Source organism: Corythoichthys intestinalis, chromosome 1 (genome assembly GCF_030265065.1).
Source record: "Corythoichthys intestinalis isolate RoL2023-P3 chromosome 1, ASM3026506v1, whole genome shotgun sequence".
NCBI lineage: Eukaryota > Metazoa > Chordata > Actinopteri > Syngnathiformes > Syngnathidae > Corythoichthys > Corythoichthys intestinalis.
In genome coordinates this window covers 48,132,185-48,155,605 of record NC_080395.1, presented here as the reverse complement: position 1 = coordinate 48,155,605, position 23,421 = coordinate 48,132,185, and the positions used below count along the sequence as shown (strand labels likewise).

General features: G+C 39.5%; 1 protein-coding gene across 6 annotated transcripts in view; it reads left to right on the top strand.

Annotated features, from left to right (window-relative positions):
- The window catches only part of plekha7b (pleckstrin homology domain containing, family A member 7b), a 110,452-nt gene that overhangs the window by 69,205 nt on the left and 17,826 nt on the right, over positions 1-23,421 (top strand). For 2 of the 6 annotated variants that reach the window (XM_057831144.1, XM_057831136.1), the window contains 13 exons: positions 2,431-2,835; positions 3,381-3,915; positions 6,294-6,377; positions 9,059-9,112; positions 12,628-12,696; positions 13,643-13,723; positions 13,802-13,951; positions 14,087-14,188; positions 15,592-15,703; positions 15,877-16,091; positions 19,750-19,935; positions 22,047-22,164; positions 22,265-22,356. In XM_057831144.1, coding sequence (XP_057687127.1) covers positions 2,431-2,835; positions 3,381-3,915; positions 6,294-6,377; positions 9,059-9,112; positions 12,628-12,696; positions 13,643-13,723; positions 13,802-13,951; positions 14,087-14,188; positions 15,592-15,703; positions 15,877-16,091; positions 19,750-19,935; positions 22,047-22,164; positions 22,265-22,356 — 2,203 coding nt within the window. Of the gene's footprint in view, positions 1-2,430; positions 2,836-3,380; positions 3,916-6,293; positions 6,378-8,371; positions 8,522-9,058; positions 9,134-10,148; positions 10,230-12,627; positions 12,697-13,642; positions 13,724-13,801; positions 13,952-14,086; positions 14,189-15,591; positions 15,704-15,876; positions 16,092-19,749; positions 19,936-22,046; positions 22,165-22,264; positions 22,357-23,421 lie in introns of all 6 variants that reach the window. The other 4 variants (XM_057831102.1, XM_057831111.1, XM_057831120.1 and 1 more) reach the window with 4 other exon arrangements.

Below are 23,421 nucleotides of genomic sequence, written 5' to 3'. Positions count from 1 at the left end.
ACCTTCTTCCACATGTTTGGTGTGTTTCCCAGGTGGCTTGTGGCAAACTTTAAACGAGACTTTTTATGGATATCTGAGAAATGGCTTTCTTCTTGCCACTCACCATAAAGGCCAGATTTGTGCAGTGTATGACTGATTGTTGTCCTATGGACAGACTCTCCCACCTCAGCTGTAGATCTCTGCAGTTCATCCAGGTGATCATGGGCCTCTTGGCTGCATCTCTGATCAGTTTTCTCCTTGTTTGAGAAGAAAGTTTGGAAGGACGGCCGGGTCTTGGTAGATTTGCAGTGGACTGATGCTCCTTTCATTTCAATATGATGGCTTGCACAGTGCTCCTTGAGATGTTTAAAGCTTGGGAAATCTTTTTGTATCCAAATCCGGCTTTAAACTTCTCCACAACAGTATCTCGGACCTGCCTGTTGTGTTCCTTGGTTTTCATAATGCTCTCTGCACTTTAAACAGAACCCTGAGACTATCACAGAGCAGGTGCATTTATACGGGACTTGATTACACACAGTTGGATTCTATTTATCATCATCGGTCATTTCGGACAACATTGGATCATTCAGAGATCCTCACTGAACTTCTGGAGTGAGTTTGCTGCACTGAAAGTAAAGGGGCCGAATAATATTACACGCCCCACTTTTCAGTTTTTTATTTGTTAAAAAAGTTTAAATTATCCAATAAATGTTGTTCCACTTCACGATTGTGTCCCACTTGTTGTTGATTCTTGACAAAAAAATTAAATTTCATATCTTTATGTTTGAAGCCTGAAATGTGGCGAAAGGTTGCAAGATTCAAGGGGACCGAATACTTTTGCAAGGCACTGTATATGCCCTTCAAGTTTTTCCAAAGTCGTTAGTTTGTTTGAGTGGACTTGCTATTTCAACCAACCCCTTTAAGAAACTTTTCTGGAAGATGATTGGGTCTTAGTGGGTCGCTCAAGTGGCCAGCCAGTAGTCCTGATTCACCACTTAATTACAACAAATTAACAGAACTGAAAAGAAAACGAGAACATGGATTTGATTGCCATACATCAAGGAACATACACAAAAAATATTGCAACATTTGAATACAATATATCAGTATTTTCAAAATAGGGAGTTACTTATAAGTATATGGCGGAAAACACTCAGATGACTTGAAGTTCCGCTCTGAGACCCCCAATTTAGCCAACTATCAAAATTGTCCAATATGCATGTGTGATACATTATTGGAAAGCTTAAAATCTCAATTTTCTGTCGGAAGAAAAATTTTCAACAGGAGGGCATTTAAAAAAAAATTTTTTTTTTAAAGTTTTTTTTTAAACAGCAAAACCCTATCTGGAAGTGAGAGCACGCGAGGGCAGAATTAGAGGCCATGACTTCAAGGAGATATTATCGCGTACTTACCTTGTTTCGTCCAAAAACTCCATGCAGCTTGTATCACTGAGTGTCAAAACACAGCTGTGAATGGCCACAGCGTGATTTTTTTTTAGATTTTATGGGTGAAACATGGTAATATAACAAGGGTCACGATGCAGAAATCGCAGACATCAAGGAGTGGTCGAGATTTTCGTTTTCATGTATTTACACTTTTAAACTTTTTTTCTATTTTTTTGTTTGGATCGATTTTTTTTATCATTTAACATACCGGAGAAAATGCGACAGTAACAAGAAAAAAAAAAAAAAAGGAAAATACAATTACGCGAGTTATGAGGTAGATATCCTTGACTTTTTTACAGATGCCATTTTTTTCATTGTGAGATAATTTGTTTAAAAGTTTAAAATATGGGCGCGAATAATTTTTTAAAGTCGTTTTTTTTTTTTTTTAAACGAAATATGAGACATCAATTGATGATTATAAGCCAGAAATGACAGACATTTTGAATAATAAATATAATTAATTACCTCCGTTTTATGGCTTGGTTGAAACAAAAGCGGTTGCGAGACATCTGTAAACAGGGGTTTTCAGGGTAAAACGGACAAATTAAAAATAGTTTGGGGGCTTAATGCGCCATGAATCTGCAATGGCAGCATATAGACATCTTGTTCTATCAAGCACAACAGTTGTTTTGGTTTAAAATACAGCAGTTTCTTTTAAAGAGGAGTGCATGAGCAGAAACTGCTTTTTCTGTCTTGTCTGTGTTTTCCGCCATATTACATATTCTCAAATAATGTAGATGTAGAGATAGTGGAAAAGCAGTTAATTTTCAGTCACTGTATATTTCCGACAGATGACAACACATCCATTGTTTGTTGTCTGTAATAATTTTCTGACCAGTTAATTGAAATAGGAAAATTTGTCTCTTGTGGCAGATTGACAGTGGTTATGAATCAAATACTGTATCATCATGGAGCTTTTTTTTGACTAGTTGGTTCGATTATCTAGAGTCATGAGCAAAAGTTTTAATCAGTGACTCATATTTTTTTTTTCTTTACCTCCTTCCAGAGAGATTGAGAAGCCAGAGAAAAGTGTACAGCAGGTGCTTCCTCAAAGCAACCACGTCAACCAGACCACAACCCAGACAGAAACCTTTCCAAAAACAGACAGAGAGCACCCTTGGGAAGATGGTGTTCGACTATCCCCCGGAGAAGAGAGGAGGTATGTGTTGGAGGTCCAAGGGAGGCCTAGACTTTCTGATCCAAGGGAGAGGCTCTCGCCAAACTCTGTGGATGGTGCCCCTCAAAGGAATGGCCATCTGAGCGTCCAGCAAGTGCCTGTGCCCTCGGAACACCACAATGGAAACCTGTTGTATCCAAGGGGGGCTGATGCAGAGAAACACGCACAGAGGAAAAATGCTCTGGCTCAAGTGGAGCATTGGGTCAAAGTTCAGAAGGGCGACCCGCCAAAAAGGTCAGTGAGAGTCTTCCTAGTTCGTTTGAATGTACTAGTAAGTGTCCTGTAGTCTGAAAGCAATGTGACACAAACAAGGCTAAATAACTCCCTCTAGTGGCCAACATTAGATCCTCACTTTTAAAGTACAGAAAAACCCCAAGGTACTGTAATTGTATTTGGAAAAGCAGTTTTATTTTTTATTACATATATATTATGATATCACAGGTGTCTACCATTTAGCACTATAGTACTTTGCCTAACTAGTGTAGAGTTTGTCACAGTAATAACTTCCTAGAACCTACTAGTTACATTAAAAGTGCTGACCGGAGTTGCCTTAGGAGGAACGTGTATTTACCAGTATGCTTAAGTTGTACTTACTAGTATGCAAAAATGTTATGCAGTAATGAAAAAAAATGCCATAATTGTCTCACGAGCTAGGACAAAGAGTACACTAGCACACAGACAGGAGGTTGGATGTCAATTATATTGAATGAATAAGCACTCAAACAGCTTTCCCTTGAGCTTCTGTTCATTTAATTGTTTGTGATTTGTCTCTATGTCAGCGCCCCCTCTGCTGAGTACAACCTCCCTCGGCGAACTCCCCCCCTACAGTCCAAAGTCAGCACAGCGGACACGTCCTGCCAGTCAATGCCAAAGTCCCCCCGCCTCCCGTCCGGCAGCACCTCCCCCTCGTTTAACCTCCCCAGTGACTACAAGTACGCCCACGACCGACTGAGCCACTTCCGCATGTCCACAGATGAGCGCGTGGCCAGCAAGGAGGGGATGGTGTGGCAGCTGTACGAGTGGCAGCAGAGGCAGCAGTTCCGGCACGGCAGCCCCACAGCACCCGCATACGCCGGCCCCAACTTCACTGACTCATCCTCTTTCACGGTCACTGTGGAAATGCCACGCTCCATCTCTGTGCCGCCGTCGCCGTGTGAAGTCCCACCATCCGTCTCCCCTTCTTTCCAGCCCCTGTCACCTCGCAGGCCGCACACACCTTCGGGCAGACGGACAGTCAGGCCTCTTGATGATATGTCGAGTGAGGACAAAACTGGAGCGACATCCCCTGCTCACATCTTCACTCGCCTCTCACAGGTCTGACCCCTTTAGTTAAGCTCCTCAACTCAATTCAGTACAGTTCCATGGCCTTGATGCCACAAGATGATAGTAAAGTTCTATGTTAATGAAAGCTCCTCCTCTCACTTAAACATAGTTCATTGACAACAAGTTGCCACAAAATGGGGGCAAAGCAATGCCCATAATACCTTGGCTTGAACCAAGAAATGTAGAAAAATGTATTCAATATCCCTGACATCCAACTTAACTTCTACGTGTATCGCAAAGTGTTCGTAAGACCCAATCTTTCGACTAGTCTGCTGAGCTACTAGTGAGTACATAGAGCGTATTAAAACCCCCCTACACACTCCTGTGGAGTCGCTGCCTAGGTGTGAAGAGGGGGATTCACTCTGGATGGCTGCAGTTAGCATCTTGAATATTTGCAAATCCAGGGCTCCCTTGGCTTCGTCAAACACGGAGATGGCCAGTCGCCGTGTTCTACAATATGATTGACATTGCAGCACTGAATGCATATGCGTTGTATCAGGCATGCATCGGAAGGCAAGAGAGATGGGTGGACTTCTTGGTGGGTCTTGCAAAGGAATTGGCTCAATCTCGTGTGGGCGCAAAGAAGGCACAGAATGAAAAATTGCTTCGGCAACAACCTCCAACACCTAGCCTCGGGAAAAGGGTGAAGTGTCATATATCACCACATAAAAATGTTTTGTTTTTTTAGTACACCGTCCCTTGTACGTAAGCAAACTGCAGCTTTTAGAATATGTAAAAAGGTTGTCCACCCGATTGCTTGCCTGAACGGTCCACTGTCCGACAAAGCCAAGGTGGTCCTGCCCTGCAAACACTCAAGATGCTAATTGGAGCAATCCAACTTTGTGATTTTGTGAGTGTGAATGGGAATGACTAATGAGGACCTCAATGCTCACAAACGAAATGCTGATTAGGGTCAGATGACCCTTGTCTGGATACAAAAGGGATTTGTATTAAAATGATCCACCCTTGGTAGTTCTAGTTAATTAAAACCGGGACTTTAAGCCGGTTGTCCACGCTACTGAATATATATTCTTAAATACTTTATGTAAAACTGTTTATCTAGTTTGCTCCAGTTGATGACATCCAAATGTGAACTGGGAGGGGCTGGCAAGGAATGATCACTTCCAGTCCTCCCACTCAAAATGGATGATTCAATGTTCAATGTACCTAATGCTTCTATTCTTCTTTTCTCCATTTCACTAGTAACACTAGTAGCGCATAGTTGTCAATGGTTAGGTAACGTTGTTTTTCAGTCCATCTGGTTGTCCTACTCATATGCCAAAGTTACCATACTGATATGCAGAAGTGTCCTGTATGTAGTCACACACTGGTAATATTTACCTTAGATGCATACTAGTGAGGAACCAAGCATTTATTCTACATCAAAGATATTGAAGCTGTTATGAAAATCAAAACAAACGACAGATGTCCGACTCCTGCATTGCAAGTTAACTCACATCACTCCACTCCACAGGTGGTTTGAGCCTGAGCGTCTACGTCTTTTGATACTAACGTTGCCGCAGTTATGCGGTGCTGTCGTCCACGCCCTGCAAAAACATCTCCAACCACACACACTCATACATACATTTGACCCCTTTCATACACGCGATCTTTCCCCCTTGTGTTTGAGACTAATTATAGGCATACATTCATAATATGGATGCGATACAGTATATTTTCCAAACAAAGGCAACCACAGTGACCATGTAAGGGAGCAAATGTTTGCGAGAACTACCCACAGTTGAACTTAAGTTTGGTGCACCCAGCATCTTTAAAGCTGTGGAGGTTCTGGTAATAGCGATGCGTTTGGTCCCAGTGGAATATCATTAAGAGAGATGTTTTATTAGCATCTAATCCAATGTGCCCAGGGCTCGCCAGCACCCTATAAACATCTCTAGTCTATCTCAAACATCAGCAGCGCGCCCTTTCTTCTCATCTCGCATTTAAATAAAAAACCTATTATACAGCAAAAAATAGTGGCTTGGGAATCTCTGAGGGAACGGCTCACAGTGCTTCTCTTGCTAGTAGCAAACAAATGTTATTTTAAGAAAGCAGGTTCGCTCTAATTTATGTGGAGTTAATTAAATCTCTTGTTGTTTGTGTCCTTTTAAGGCTCGCCATAGCGGGCCCGCCCGCATTTCACTAATTCTGTGTTGTAAGCAAAAATGTCAAATCTTTCCGAGCCCTGTAGCATCAGAAAAGTCAGGGGCGCACCTTGTTTCCAATAGTAGAAAAAAAATGCTGTGTAGGCATATTTGTTTTCCAGCAATGTTTTCAACTTTGAAGCCTTTAGACATTCTGTTTGATTTAACACTATGTGAGCTCGTTTAACATGTGGATGGGCTTGTTTCCTTTTGCTTCCTCCACAGACCTCCCAGATTGCCAGACGCTCCATGCCAGCCATGGGCTACATCACACACACTGTCAGTGCACCCAGCTTGCATGGCAAAACGGTATGAACTCTTTGCCTTATACTTTCATGTTCCAGAAGATATGTCACATTTTTGATGACTATTGAGTATCACAATGTTTTATTATTTTAGACTCATATATAGTGCATTTACTTATCACATTTCTGTAGTTCATGTGCCCGTTTCCATTGAACCCTCTCACTTTTCCTGGGGAACATGGAACATTTCACACTTGTGTATCTTGAATTCATGTATTCCAACTTTTGTTCTTAGAACAGATGTTTCATCATAATTGGTGTTTTTTTGTTGTTGGGTTTTTTATGTTTGTTGTTTATCGAATTCAATAACAAGTTCGTCATTTGGAACACTTTTTGGGGGAAAACGGGAAACAAAGAAATGAGTTTTTTTTTTTTTTTTTTAAATCATTTATTTTTTTAATCATTTATATTTTGATCCTAAAGTTAAAAATGACTTTAAATATGATTTAATTTTTTTTTTTGTTCATGTATCATAATTCATATATATAGACCCTACCCACCGACGTCACAAAACCACGTGCTCGCTGTATGGTTCTTCCCACTTGTCCGTCATTTTGTCTCTGTATTAGCATTGGTTTCAATTGATCGAGGAATTTAAAATGCATTTCATGGAAGACCCGGTGCTTTCTGATGCCGTAAACTCACTGGATGTGTTGCATAAAAGGCGTAATGTGGAAAAGCTTCGTTCTATACAGTCGCCAGATCCATATTTGATGCCCAAATCGATGTTTTTCGACCCACTGTCTTCGCCCTGTCTGCCTGACATCTGCTACGCTGATATTTACAATTATCTTGTCCACACAAAATCAGCCTATTGTCACGAAAATTTGAAAAACTTTAAGAGCTTGGAGGCTTATAAATACTTCGTTGCTGGTTGGGTGAAACAGGTCCTCGTCCACGAAAATTCGGCAGGAATCTATCTTGTGCTTGGAAAGGTGAGTTACGAAATTTTCAATTCAAAATCTTTTGTTATTGCTAACATCCACTGTCAAGTCTAATGTATTTCATGTCGTTTGTCAATGGAGTTAAGGCTTTTAATGTTTATATGGTTTAGCGATAGCACTCTCACTACATACATACGTGTATGTTGTCGGCGATTAGCCTAGCAATGATCTTAATTGTGGTTATTTGTCAGCCCAAAACCCTCTAAGTATATCTTAAATGCATCTTACCGGGTATAAAATGACTACTACATAGTCTGTGGTGATTTTTTTGGTGCCCAGTTTTCACGTCGAATTGCAGCCGTCCATTTCGCTCTCCTATTTGGATCCCTCGGAATACGGTAAAACTTCAAGTCTCTCCTTCCATCTTCTCTGTTAGTGCAACCAACAGCCACACACGCCTTCACCATTTTGATTATTAATGTTAAGGATCAGAAAAACACGCCGTAAATAGGAGGAATGTACGTAGCCGTAACAGGTTAACACTATGTTTTGACGGACAGTTGGGCGGTACCATTCAGGAGAGCGGAGTTGTGACGTCACGTGGGTAGGGTCTATATATCCTTTAATTGCCATTTATTTATCAAGGAGCTAATCCATTACAGTTATTTTGATTTAAAATAATTACATTTTAAAACATTATTTTGATTGTTAAACTTGTATTTTATCTAGACAATATTACTATTATACTGATTTTCACTTTTCTCATCAGGGCTTGGTACCTGAAACTGAATTTTTATTTGAGATCAATTGAAAGCCCGTTTTCCAGATTTTTTTCCCCAAACTGAGCAGAACCACTGCATTATAAAGAATTAAATAACATGTGCAATCTGTCCCCTTAGATCCAGACCAACCTCAACATCCATTAAATATTCTATGTCATACCTTTCCCGATCAGGATTGGCCTACTTTACGTCCGTCGATAAAAGTGCTCTGGTGTCCCTCCCTTTGGGCCCTTTTAATATGACGACTATTTGAATGGGGTTTGAAAGAGTGTTTAGTCACGAGTAACCGCTGGCTCCCACTGTGTTCTAAACCCGGCCGGGTGCGGCTCCAGCCCGAGGAGCTGACTCTTCTCCTCATTCAGCTGCGGAGACACCAGGCCAAGATGGCCGGTGGACAAAGCCCAGCCAGTGCCGGTGCGGGTGGTGCGTTCGCTCATCTGCAGCGTCAGCAGCACAACGGCCTCCACGGCCCCCGCGTGCAGGTCAGGGATCTCGCACTTCCTTAAACCTCCTCGACAACACAGTCGCCCCCCAACCCCTCAGTAGTGCGCCGTCATCTACTGACCACCCATCCCTTTCCCAACCCAGCTGATCCTTAGCATTCCCTCCTTGTCATTCACTGGCATTTTGACGTCTTGGACTTCATTGCACGAGGCCGTGTGAAGATTTGACACACTCTAAATGACTTTGAAAGCATGTTGCTCGTGGATTGCACTTGCATTCATAATAATAAACAAAGTACATTCATGCCTGCATTTGTTATTTTGAGGCAGCGTACGAGTCATAGGAGAGTGATACCAGTTTCACTTTGTGTGACAATGCTGCACTGCTCATTTATGGCTTAATATTGATTTTGGCTTGACAATAATGAGCTACAATGGATCTTTTCATTATGATGTCGCACGTATTTCCAGATGATAAAAATTGAGAGCAACTCATTTAAAAATGTTTTTTGGCCTAGCTCATAATCCTCTTTAGCTTCATTTTGAATAATGTATCTCTTCACTCCTCATTTAAAGGCTGATGATACTTATGTACAACTGAAGAAGGACCTGGAGTATCTAGATCTGAAGGTGGGCCTCATTCAATTAAATGTCAGTATCCTTTTTTTGTCCTATTTTTCTCCCTTTTGTGTTCCACCATCCCATCTCTTCAATTCACCTGCCTTACAATTACAAAGCATGCTTATCTACCAGAATCTAAACATTGAATTGAATAACTTTCTTGTCAACTGCCTTTATTTTTTTTATTAACTCTGTCACTGTGATGGGTGACAAAAGCTGTCCATTTTATCGCTAACTATGTTTATTAGTCATTTGGCTATTCTGTAGTAAAACAAATCCCAATTTGAAGTTCTTTATGTAAATCTGGGATGCCATGTCATCCAGACTAAAGAGGACAAAAAAAAAAAATCCAAGTTGTTAACAGCGCTCAGTTTAAAAGCCAGCATCTTTGATGGTATGGGTTTGCTTGAGTGTGTGGCATGGGGAGCTTTCACAAGCACCGTCAATGCAGAAAGGTATAATCAGGTTTTGGAGAACCATATGCTGCCATCCAAGCAACATCTTTTTCATGGACTACCCACCTTATTTCTCAAGTAAATGCCTAAACTCGATGTGCAAGTGTTACAACAGCGTAACTTCGTAGTGAAAGAGTGCGAGAACTGGCCTGCCTGCATTCTAGACATGGACTGTTGAACAGTTGAAGCTGTATGTCAAGCAATAATGGGAAATAATCCCACCTACAAAGCCTCGACAATTATTCCATTGTCAAACATTTATTGATTGTTGATGCAACACAGTGGTAAACATGACCCTGTGCCATCTCTTTTGGATCGTGTTGATGAAGTCTGCAAATTGTTACTTTATTCTGAATAATATTACATCTTCTTTATTTACTGTATCTCCTTTTTTTTTGTAGTTTTCCATCACAGTAGTTTGTAAAAATGAACGGGTTCTTGATGCATGCTTTGTCCGTCTATTGTTTTTTTTTAAAAATCATTCCAGATCTCTGAACGTTTGCTACCAGTTTGCATCCGGACCTGCAGCAAGTCCATTGACTGCTGAACAGTGTTTTTTGTAAACCTCTTCATTTCCTGTTTTAAAACAGATTCAAAGTCATGAGCCGCTGACTGTATCAATTTACAGTGGCTTTGAAAATTCCACGCCAACTTTTGGAAGCTGTTGGAATGTAAGAAAAAATTGTTCCTGCAATCTAAATCTGCTTGGGATCAAATTTACTACATCCGCTGGGGTTATATGAGCCAATAATGTCCTGCTACATAATTGACATGATGGGAAGGATGTGATTAATACAAAATACTAGTACTTTCCTGCATGTCATAAGGATTGGATGACTACCGTACATTTGAATATTTGTTAGTGTATACACTTCTTTTGCTTTTAAAGGATTTGGTGATGGGATATCGTCTACAGGATTATTGGGAGTGCATGCATCATCTCTTTGTGTGTATATTTTTTGTCTGGATGTAAATTTTCAGGGTTATTGCACATACATAATATATATTCACAAGGGCTGTTATTACATCTCTGTTACATAGTGAAAAAGTAGGTATTCACTTAATTTTATACTAACCTTACTCATGATTGGGGCTGCCACGATTACTGAATTTATCTTCAAATAATCATCTAGCCCTGCGATTGGCTGGCAACCAATTCGAGTGTACCCTGCCTACTGCCCGTAGTTAGCTGGGATAGGCCCCAGCACCTCCACAACCCTAGTGAGGGATAAGCGGCATGGAAAATGAATGAATGAATTATCAAGTATTAAATTAATGAATTTTTTACTGTTTGTATACCAAATCTGCTTCTTTGGGCCTCTTAACATTAAATATTTTCAGATTTCTTGATAATCTTTGTAATGAATCAAAAGACATTGCAATCATCTGCTTTTGCTTTGGAAAAACAATAGTACAGTTACATAGTTCCAGGGTATTCATACCTAACTTTATTCCGTGCATAGTATTTGGTTTCAAAGCACATTTTCAGCTAAAATGTTAAGTCCAGTGTTATACAGTTGGTAACAGTAAATAAATTGTGATTCATGTGAGCCGATTAGTAGACTAATTAGAAAAAAAATAATGAGTTAGTTGACCATCAAAATTGGTCAAAATGGTTTGTGGCAGCCCTACTCACGGTGCAAATAAAATAATGGCATGACCTATATTTTTGAAACTTAAAAAACTATGTTAACATTTAACAAATTACTATATTCTTTGCTGTTTTTGTATTTAGAAAATCAATTTGTACCGTTGTCCAATTCTAATTACAAATCATCAGGGTTAGTCATATTGCGAAAATAAGGGATGCAATACTCTAAGGCAGTGCTTCTCAATTATTTTCTGTTACGCCATAGGAAGACGTAAACGTTACACGCCCCCCCACACACAACTCTTTGCCACCACAGTAATTTGTATCATTTGCCTATAAATTATTAATATAAGTATACCTATGCTTAATATTGTGTCTTTTTTAATATTAAAGAAAAAATATGTAGCTCAACTTGCAAAAAAGTATAAAAAAGACAAAGTGCATCACTTTGCCTGAATTAAAAAAAAAAAAAAGTCACATCCAATCTGTAAAAATATGTTCATGGTACATTTTTTGACCATCTAATACTGAAAAATAAATTTTAATAAAACCAATCAATAAATACTAATAAATTCAAATAATCATTTAACTGTAAAAACAAAAAATAATCCAACAAAAACAACAGTGTCATTAGACAGTAGGAAAGTTTTTTATTTTTGCTATTTTGCACTGAGCAACTTGGTATGCCACCTTATAAGATGCTAACAGTGCTCGCTGGTTTACTGATGTAACACTGCGAAACAAAGCAGGACGATTGTTGGCAATATTCGGCACGTCTTGGCTGAAAAAAAATCAAGTGGCTTATCAATGTTAGTGGGATCTAATGTTTATAAGTGACATCTTATTTGATGTGGCTTCCTGCTGTCCGTTGCAAACATTTTAGACACAGACTGGTCTTATCTCCCACTGTATTAAAAGTCAAAGCCAAATGCTACATATGCTTAGTCATATTTCCTCGTCTTAGCTCGTCATTTCTCCATTGCTCTTTGCTGTGTGCTCGTTTTGTTAAAAAATAGTGCGCATACTTTGAAAATGATACATTATTCTAGTATGGCAAAAAAATATGTTCCCCGAGGTCACATACGCCACCCCTGGCATCGCTCTGCGCCCCCCTAGGGGTGCCCGCCCCACTATTTGCCCCACTATTTGAGAAGTACTGCTCTAAGGGTATGCAGAACACATACACATACACACGCACATTGAGTAATATTTCATTGGTGTCTAGTCGCCTAAATTTTCATGCCTTCAGTTTCTAACTTTTGTTATGTTTTCTTATGTTTTTCCAGCTCATGCGCTTTCTGCTTCTGTGATCTTTTTCTAAATCCATATGACTTGACTTGTCTTGTAGCCACACTGTTTGCTGTTTGTTAAGATTCTCTGAAATATTTATGTAGTAACTGGGAGCAAGAGAGCATCGAACTGTGTGGTCATAATGGTATTAAATATTCTATTTTGTTTGCGGCTATGGGCCATTTCAGGTTACTGGACGAGAAAGCCTCAGAAAAGAAGCGCAAAGGCCGGTGAAAATAGCTGAAAGTGATGCTGATGTAAGTGGATCGTGATGTTTATGGGCTTTTTCCCCCAGCAAGTACTTCTTCTTAGTCGCTGTCAGGAGTGGGACTTTTAGTGTGCTTTGTGTGTGTGTTAAATTATGTTAAATAGAGAGGGGAGGGGGCAAGGGAGCGTAAGTACACTGCAACACAGTGGGGACTCCCAAGCAGACTGCACAGTGAGGGCCTGAGAGTATCGACCACAGCTTTTATTTTCCTTGCTGCAATTTAAAGGGAAAAATACATGTAATGGGACTTTTGGATGTTGAGCTGTTAAATTTTTCAGTTTGATTTGCTCGCCGCCGCTTCACACACTCTTTGTTTTGCGGCGAATGGAGGTAAATAGGATGAATGTCCTGGCTTTTCATCATTAGCATTGTTCCACTTTAACAATTTATAAGAAATTTGTCTGAACAATGAATATTTCATGCAATTAAAAACAACAATATACGGCCTCGGCAAAATAAAAACAGCTTAATAATTAATTGAACAGAATGATAAGTAGATGGGAGAAAAATACACAGTGTGAGAACCACTGTGAACTTGGCAGGCTTATGTTGTTTTCATAAACACATAACCCATTTCTGAGAAAACACATCCGTCACTCTCAATAAACACACTTTGAACAAAAAGTGAATTGGAAATTATATGGATTTTTGATTACAATTGCTCATAATGGCTGTTACTACATGAAGAGACCCCCCCCCTTTTTTTTTTTACCCACCGCACTGCAGAGAGAATGCCCTCCTGAGATTTAGCTGAAATTTATTGACATATTCACTTAGAGAAGATCATTTAATGCTATCTTGCTCAAGATCTTGCTCAAGTGAACACAAATGAGTCCACCAGCAAAGCTCTGTTTGCTTCTCCCTGATTTACACGTTTACACTGTTATAAGGAACAATTATTCCTTCTTTTATTATATCTGTTTTTGTCTCTCCAGGTGAAATTAAGCCGACTGTGTGAACAAGACAAGATTCTGCAGGAGCTAGAAGCTAGGATACGCACACTAAAAGAAGATAAGGTTTAGATCTCCTTATATAGTCGAGTGAATGAGACAAAAAGTATGTCTTTCATTGAATATGCTCACGTCTCTGTCCAGGACAAGCTGGAGTCAGTGTTGGATGTATCCCACCAGCAGATGGAGCAGTACAAAGATCAACCAGCCCATATGGAGAAAATTGCCTACCAGCAAAAACTACTGCAGGAGGATGTGGTGCACATCAGGGCGGAAATATCCCAAGTATCCACAGTCAGTCACACGTTTGTCTCAGTAGTCCAATTTAACACATTGAACTTTTGTCAGATTCATGTATTGTTCTCTCAAAGTAAATGTCAGTAAATGTGCCGGTGCTTACTGAAGCACTAAATAGGACTTGTGTTGCAGGAGATGGAAAATGCGTGGAAAGAGTACATTAGGCTGGAGAAAGATGTGGATTGGCTAAAAGCGGCCCTGCATGGACATATGACTCGTACTGACCTTTCTCAGGTGCAAAATGTTGTTTGTTTTCTAGAATGCATGTAAACATGTGGGAGGATTCCAAAATCTTGACATTTACACATCAAATAGAGCCGTTTTTGAGCAAACAAGATGTAACATGAAGTCCTTTTTGTGTTTTTCTGGGTGTATTTTAAGTATTGTCAGTGTTAGGCAGTAGTTGTGTTTATTTATTTACAGTGGTATGCAAAAGTTTGGGCACCTCTGATAATTGTAAAGATTTTCCTTCGTAAATTAAGTGATTGTTTGGAACACAAATTTCAATTAAATATATCATATGGCAGATTAACACAGAAATATTTGAGAAGTGAAATTAAGTTCACAGGATAAACAGAAAGTTCGTAATAGTTAAAAATAGCCGGTGCATAAATTTGGGCAGCCTTGTGTTTCTATTGATTAAAAAATCTTTAGTACTATATGTTGGAACTCAAAATTTGTTTGATAAGTCTTTTTTTTTTTTTTTTTTTTTTTTTTTTAATTTTAAATTTTTTTTTTAAAACCTGTCCTGTTCAGCTGTTTTACACGGAGAATAGAAGTCTAAGTGTCCGGTTGGTCTGAACTGTTTTAATGTTTCAAATTGAGAGTATGACATATTCCCATTGTGATCATTCAACATACCTCGTTTATTATGACAAAGCAGCGAACAAGAAGGAGTTATGGGGGAACAGAAGAAAAGAAGCACAAGAAAAGAAACAAACAACAAAAAATACATTAAACGCGTACACTATCTATTAATATGTTGGTGCTATCGTCAGCTAAATGTATTTCCGGTTGACACCATGTGGGGGGCCTGTATACGAGGGAAAGAAGGGGAGGGGGGTAAGGAAGTCTCAAAGCTAAGTGATTGGGAGGGGGAGACCTGACTGAGCTGGAGAATTTTTGTAAAGAAGAGTGGTCAAAATTACCTTCAACCCAAATCCAGACCCTCATTGGAAGCTATAGGGACCGTTTAATGGCTGTTATTTCTGCAAAAGGAGGCTCTACTAAATATTGATCATTTTTAGATAGGGATGCCTAAATTTATGCACCAGCCTATTTTTGTTTAAATAATTATTAGACACTTTCTGTTCACCCTATAAACTTCTCAAGTTTTACTGTGTTCATCTGCCATATGATTTTTAACTGAAATTTTTGTTCCAAGCAATCAGTGATTTACAAAGGAAAATCTTGAAAATAATCAGGGGTCCCCAAACATTTCCATACCACTGTATTAAAAATATTTATATATAAACTAAGATATATAACTAACATTGTTTGTCTGGGCTGTTATTTTTGGCATTCCTGAGTTCCATTGTTGAAAATCAATCAATTCGCCCTGCGGAACACTTAATTGTCATATCACCTGTTTACCATCAAGGCCGACATTAAATGTGTGTTTGTTTGTTTATGAGCAGCAAGAAAAAGTCCAGATGAGGAAAGAGCTTTGGAGAATCGAGGATGTTATCGCAGGCCTCAGCAGCAGTAAAGACAACTACAAAGTCACTATCTCCTCTGTGACTAACCCAGGTAATTGTACACTAAAACCTTGCATCCATACATCCCCAACATTTTGTGAGTAATGTATAAGCTGTGTCCCCAGATAGCCCGTAATGTTTTCTCCACTGTAAATGCCTTGAATGTGCCCAATGGAGAAAACACTCTGTGAAGTCTGTACTCATTTGACATCCAATCCTCCCCAGAGAGGAAATTTGTGCCTTGTGTGTCAGCGTCATCAGTGCCTTCAATATCTGGAAGCCCGCCTGCTATGGAGATGAGATTGTCCCAGCAGCAGCAGCAGCAGCACAGCCCCCACCTCAGTCCTAGAAGCCACAATGCCACAACTTTCACGCTATCCACCAGTCACAGTCATCAGCCCTCACTGCACTCTACAAGCACCACGACTGGAAGTACATGGGTGAGTGACAAATTTTCTTATGTATTTGATATCCTTGATATTCAGCTATGTACACTCTTAGTTGTCATTAGTACAACGACTATTAATGTTTTTCCACTGCACACATCTAAGGCCATATTTTTCTTATTTTCTCTGTTAAAACAGGGTCAACATTCTTGTAAATGTGTGGTTATCAAACTTTCTCAAAAGTTTAAAATTCATTATATTTCATTTCATTTATTGTTCATTAATGGTAAGAGTATTTTCCTCAGTTAACAAACCCCAAGCATCTTAGTTTAGAGACATCCAGAGGGCACTCTAAGCTCAGCTACTGTCCCTAGCTGTCAGGGAATGCGCGGGCAGGCAGGTGGTGTGGACCCAAATGCAGAGAAACAAAAATGCAAGGCAGGAGGCAGATGGCGATGAACTCAAAAAACGTTTTAATGATATCTAACAAAAACACAAAGTACAACCAAAACCACTGGGGATCAAAGGGCAATATTCAAACAAAACTTACTTAAATCAGAGGGACTGGTACACGAGGGCTTGGAACGGACTTGAAGTTTGCAAAGACGGACATAGACAATGACGCAACAAGGAGTGACAAGAAACTGGGTCATTATATACACAGACAAGGGGTAACGAGACGAGGAACAGCTGGGTAACACAGGTGGATGCAGATTGCAGGATACACTGGGAAAACACACACAGGTGAGAGCAATGGGTAATCACAGGGACAAGTCACACAAGGAGAAACCAAACACAAAACCTAACACTAGCTATAACCTTACCTTATAACGCAACATGCATACTGGCGCAAAACAGATACAGACCTTTTCCAATAGTATTTTTAATTATTTTATCAGCCGATATTATCATTTATTATGGGGCGGCCAGAAATATCAGACAATTCTACTCAAAAGACCATTCTGCAATGATCCTTCTCTTCCCGTGCACTGTTCATCTGTTTTTGCTCAGTTTGAGCAAGTTTCTCCTTCTATTGTCAAAGACATTGTTAGTAATATAAAGCCCTCAGGTTCCCCCTTATTTAATGATGTTTTTGACATCTTTGGCCCACACGTCTTCAAAATTATTAATTGTAGTCTCCTTACTGGCACAATGCCATGTGACTTTAAGCATGCAGTAGTAGAACCTTTAATGAAGGAAAGAGGCCTAGACTCCACCCTTTGTTCAAATTTTAGGCCCATTTCTCATCTTCCATATATTTCTAAAATATTAGAAAAGGTTATCTATGGTCAGCTGCTACCATTCGTTAAAGAAAAGCAGATTTTGGAACCATTCCAGCCTCTGGCGAGTTTGTTGCTTTAGTTCTTTTAGATTTATCTGCAGCATTTGATAACGTAGACCATGAAATTTTAATTCCTCGTCTTGAGCACAGTGTGGGCATTCAAGGTGTCACTCTTGAATGGTTCAAGTCATACCTAAAGAATGGAGTTTTTGTGTAAAAATGGGCAATTTCATGTCCAAAAAGGCATCACTTCCACACGGGGTTCACCAGGGATCTGTTCTCGGCCCTCTTTTATTTTTGCTTTATTTATTGCCTCTTGGTTCTGTTATTAGGAAACATGGTGTTTGATTTCATTTGTATGCTGATGACTGTCAGATTTATTTTCCAATGACCCAAAATGGCACTTTCTGTCAACTCATTGAATGCCTTACTGATATAAAGTCATGGCTTCAACTTAATTTTTTAAGTTTGAATGAAAGCAAGACTGAAATCGTGGTGTTCGGACCAAGGAACCAGACCTCCCTGAATGTTGACCTCGGTTCATCGTTTCTTAAGAACTATGTCAAAAATCTGGGGGTCAAATTTGATTCTGATTTTAAATATGAGAAGCAGATTTCTTGTGTTGTACGGGACTGTTTTTATCTTGCCTGGTATACCAGACTCACCGCTGTTCCAGCGATTGAGTCTGGCGACCGTCCTGCGGATCAAATTCCGAGGGCGGAGCAAGCCACAGCAAACAGACAGCGCTGTGGACCAATCAGCGACGGGCAGACGTGACTTTGTTAAAGCAAAAAGTAATTAGCGTGAGCGGAGAATGGAGAAGTTTATTCAACGTGGCTAGCGCGAGCCATGTTGACTGTTGTCAATGACTTGTTTCGATGTGTTTTTGGTAATTTAAAACTGATTTTACCGCCGATTGGAACATATTCTCGGCTCTCCCGTTCGCCATCTGTGTTGTTGTAGAGACGAGTTTCGGCGCGCAAGAGTGACGTTACTCGTTGAGAACATGTCACGCAAATAAACGAATCTGATTGGAGGGTTGATTTTGTACCTTGCTCGAGTGGCCGTTAATGGGCTGGGTCCCAGACTATTTCTCACAGTGTTTGAAAAATACAGGGAGAATAGTCTGGCTGTGCCAGGCAAGTTTTTATCAGCTTCGCCCGATTGCTAAGGGGAAATCTATTGTTTCACGCTCTGATTTGGAGAAATTGATTCATGCTTTTGTCATAACTCGGTTGGATTATGGTAATTCTTTGTATGCAGGCGTCGGTCAGGCTGCACTGGCCCGTCGGCATCTTGTACAAAACTCTGCTGCTCGACTCCTAACTAGAACACGCAGGCGCGAACATATCACCCCGATTTTAGCATCTCTTCACTGGCTCCCAGTACATTACCGGATACGTTTTAAGATATTATTATTTGCTTTTAAATGTTTGAATAATCTTGTGCCGCCATATCTGTCAGAACTGCTTCAGCCTTACAGTCCAACCGGAACCCTCAGATAGCTGACTACCTGCTTCTAGAAGTCCCAAGATCAATGCTGAAGCTTAGGGTTGACCGTGCATTTGCGGGGATGGCGCCCAGGCTCTGGAACCAATTACCACTTACTATTAGACAGGCCCCTTCACTTAAGGATTTCAAATCACACCTTAAGACATTTTATTTTTCTTCAGCTTGTAATGTGCAATGACTGTTTATGACCTCGTCTTTTATTTATTTTATTTATGTGTTTCTTTTATCTTTGAATGTTAACCTATTTTGCTGTTTTATGGTATGTAAAGCACTTTAGGCTCATTTGCGGCTTTTTAAAATGTGCTATACAAATAAAGTTGATTGATTGGAAAGGTTTGCTAAATATTCTTAATTCTACTTATTGTTAGGGTTAGTGGATCTAAGGGGATCCAAATGCAGACAAGAGCACAACTGACTGTGGTCAACAACATTTTTTTGTTGCGAGAATCCAGAGCATCCTGACAGGCATGAGGCAGACGAGGCTCAGGGTAAATTCAGGCATGAGGTTCCGACGTGAGGCATGCAGACAGGTCCTGGGATGAGGGCAAAAAACCCATTAGCCGGGAATCACAGAGAAAATGCAAACATGGCATGATGCAACTGACAACTAAACAAGTGTGGCGTCCAATGGCTTTTTCAAGGCTGCTCGTGGATATAGCCTGCACATGTGGCCGCTCCACCTGTTTGACGTCCAACCTGTAAATTGGATAAAACATGCACACCTGCTGGATGTGGCCTGGTTTCAGGAGGGAGGGGCAGGAATTCCAGATATGCTGAGGTACTTATAAAAGTTACCTTATATGCTTTAATTTACTAAAATACAAAGAAAACAGGTGCTTTTGGCAAAAGAGAACTTGGAAGGGAGTTGGCTCAACAACAAATACTGTAGTTTAAGTAATAAATCATTTTTATATGCAGGCTGAGGAAGATGTGCCCCCCCGACCGCCTCTACCTCAAGTATACAGTCCTGATGAGCACCCTCCTGCCGTGCCCCCCCTGCCCAGGGAGACGACAGTTATCAGACACACGTCAGTGCGCGGACTCAAGCGACAGTCTGACGAACGGAAGAGGGACCGAGAGATAGGCCAAAATGGAGATGTTAAGGTACAGAGCAGTGTTACAGAATTAGGGGTGTGACAAAATATTGAAATGGTGATATATCGTGATTAGGGGTGTCAAACGATTAAAATTTTTAATAGAGTTAATTACAGCTTAAAAATTAATTAATCGTAATTAATCGCAATTAATTGCAATTCAAACCATCTCTAAAATATGCCATATTTTTCTGTAAATTATTGTTGGAATGGAAAGATAAGACACAAGGCGGATATATACTTGCAACATACTGTACATAAGTACTGTATTTGTTTATTGTAACAATAAATCCACAAATGGCATTATTAACATTCTTTCTTTTAAAGTGATCCACGGATAGAAGGACTTGTAGTTTTTTAAAGACAAATGTTATAGTTACAAGTTATAGTAATTTTATATTAAAACCCCTCTTCATGTTTTCGTTTGGATAAAATTTGTAAAATTTTCAATCAAAAGTAGAGTTAATATAATAATAATAAGAATAAAAATAACAATAATAAGGATAGAGTGACCAAAGTCTGAGTAAGTTTTACGTGTATTTTTCATAGCTATTTTGATATGGAATGTCAGTTCATTTTGCATTGTTGTTTAACTGTGAGAATAGGGCCTCATTACTATAGACTGAAGTGCTTTTCTTTTTGTGAACATTATTTTTTTTTGAGAGAGATAGGAATATTATTTTTGTTGTGCTTTCACTAAACGATACTTATGTTTGTTGTGAAGGAGAAGCTTATGCCAATAAACAGCGCGGTCCAAAGAACGCCTTTGTCCACTCGCCTTTATAAAATATACTGTATATCTCTGTACATATCTTACCCAAAATACAACAAGAGACACCTAATTGCCACTAAAAGAAAGAAAACTTACCGAAATATGTGTGGAGCACAGCATAAACATCTCACAACTACTAATTCTCCCACGTTTAAAAGAAATAACATTAGTATGGAACGGCGCTGCCCCCAAGCGGCCGGTGGCATTCTCTTCACTCTTAATGTCCATAAACGGCCTCATTGTAATATGTTTAAGTCAATGTGCGAGCTGGTCATTCAGTGCATGCGTTAATTGCGTCAAATATTTTAACATGATTAATTTAAAAAAATAATTAACGCCCATTCACGTGATAATTTTGACAGCCCTAATCGTGATACTTTGTATCCCGAAAGGTTATCGATATGCTCCTGCCAAGTATCGAGATAAAGTTTTAAAAAGGTGTCAATGTCGTAAAAAATGAAAAGGAACCAACAAGTTGCTACCAAAATCTTCCATCATAATAGTGTCTCAATTAACTCTAAGGCTCCATTGACGCTGCACGACGTCCAATCCATTTAGACTGGGAACGTTTGTTCATTCGAAACCAGAGCATTTACAGTCATTCTGTCAGATTTTCAGGGCATTTACAGGTCACTTGCGGTTCATTTTAGGGCATTTCCAGGTCATTTCCTGTTGAGTTTGAGTCACTGTCTATTCATCTGGGTGATTCCCAGGTCACTTCCTGTTCTGTAACTCAAAATAAACAGGAAGTGACCCATAAAATACCCCAAAATCAACAGGAAGTAACTGAACATCAACGGGTAAATGACCTTAAATGGCCCAAAATTACCTCATTGCCTGGCAATGGCTGCCACTGACGGCCGTAGATGTTCAATCCTTTTGAAGTGGGACGGATGGTAGCGAATGAACGATGGTTCATTTGCTGCCACCCTCCCAGTTCAAATGGATTGGACGTCTACTAGTGATGTACTCATTCCAATTCACAGCAGAAGCTTGTTTTTCTGATTATTAGTTGTTTGTAGAATATCCTAGAAGGATTTCCTGACCAGTGTATCGATAATCGTTGTATCATTGTGAGCTTTGTATTGCAAATCGTATCGTTTCGTGAGGTACCAAGAGGTTCCCACTCCTATGCAGAATGTTACGTTTCTAGCCATGTCCTTTACAAAAGTGTGTGTTTTCCCGATAAATATCAAACAATTATTTATAACATCACAGGTGGGTCTTTAACATTTCTTCTGTGTCAAAACAGGCGATGTCATGAGCAGCAAAACAACGCCCCCATTTTATAATGTTATACCCTGTTAATGTATGTTGTTCCTGGTTAATGTAACTTCCGCATGTGACAGGTTGAGCTCAGGCCTTTCCTGAGCGATCCTGAGCTGGTGGGTGCAGGAGACGGCTCCAGCGTCACTGGCATGACGTCGTCAGGACACAACGGAGGTTATCAAACGTTACCAAGCAGAGGTAAGGCCAGGTTGACACGTCTGCTTCTGGAAAGTTGCACTTTACACATCTACTAAGACCTGAGATGGAATGTTTTAGAGTGCTTTTTGTTTCCTCTCAGGAGTATCCGGCTCCTCCCTCAGAATGAATCACTCCTCAAGCATCTCTTCTTATGTGACCTTACGAAGAGCGACTTCAGCTCCTGGTGTAAAGGTGAGGCTTCATAGAACAAATAATGATGATCTGAATGACGAGCGAGTATTAATGCTTTTATAACGTCACTTGGACAAATTTGTGTGGATTATATTGCTCTTGTAATAATGTTTTATAGCAATTCCAATTACAGTTATTAATGTAATTTTTGGACTAAGCCGCTACTTTTGCCAACTGCTTTGAACCCTGCAGTTTATAGTCCAGTGCAGTTCATCTGTGGATTTTTAGTAGCTAATCAGCTGCATGTCCTTTGGTGTACATATATATCCCATAATACCATGTGAATGCCTGTGGCTTATAATGAAGTGCATCTTTTATGTGGAAAAATAAAATATTCTACTGAAATTTGGTGGTTACGGCTTAAACTCAGATGCACCTTAAAGTCCAAAAATTAAGGTAATACATTTATAGCTGCAGATAAATTCTATATAGATATATATTTGTAGAAGGGTTACGATAAATCGATCTGGGTTAATAAATTGATTAATGCCCCTTGTTTTGAATTGGAATAGTGGTAGACTTTATATCATTGTCCAACTAATATCGTAGCGTATAGCATCCTGATAAAACATGATTTCCATCCTAAGTAATGGCTAAGTGTGTAACGATACATCGTTCTGGATCCATGGATCAGTTAAGCAACAATCCAATCAAATCATTGAAACGCAAAACATCGATAAACATCGTCATCCTTAAGATATGTCGTTTTGCTAAGAAGAATGCCTTGGCATCAAAAGTCTTAAATCTTTCCACAACAACTTTGACATAAACATCAAAATTACTTGGTACTTTTTGTTTATTTAGCTGAAATGGAACTTATTCTGTTAAATGCTTAAATAATATTGTAAATCAAATGGATTGGACATACAGTATATCCTTGCCTATGGCAGTAAATTAGTTAACACACACTGATAGATTTATTTTGATGAAAAAGTTTGAGATTCTAGAACTGTTGGAGCAATGTTCACCGCTGCCACAAACATGCAGCCATGTTGAAACAACTCATAGAAATTTTATATGACAATGTATTGACACTATTTTGCTTTCCAAATTTTTTTTTAATAT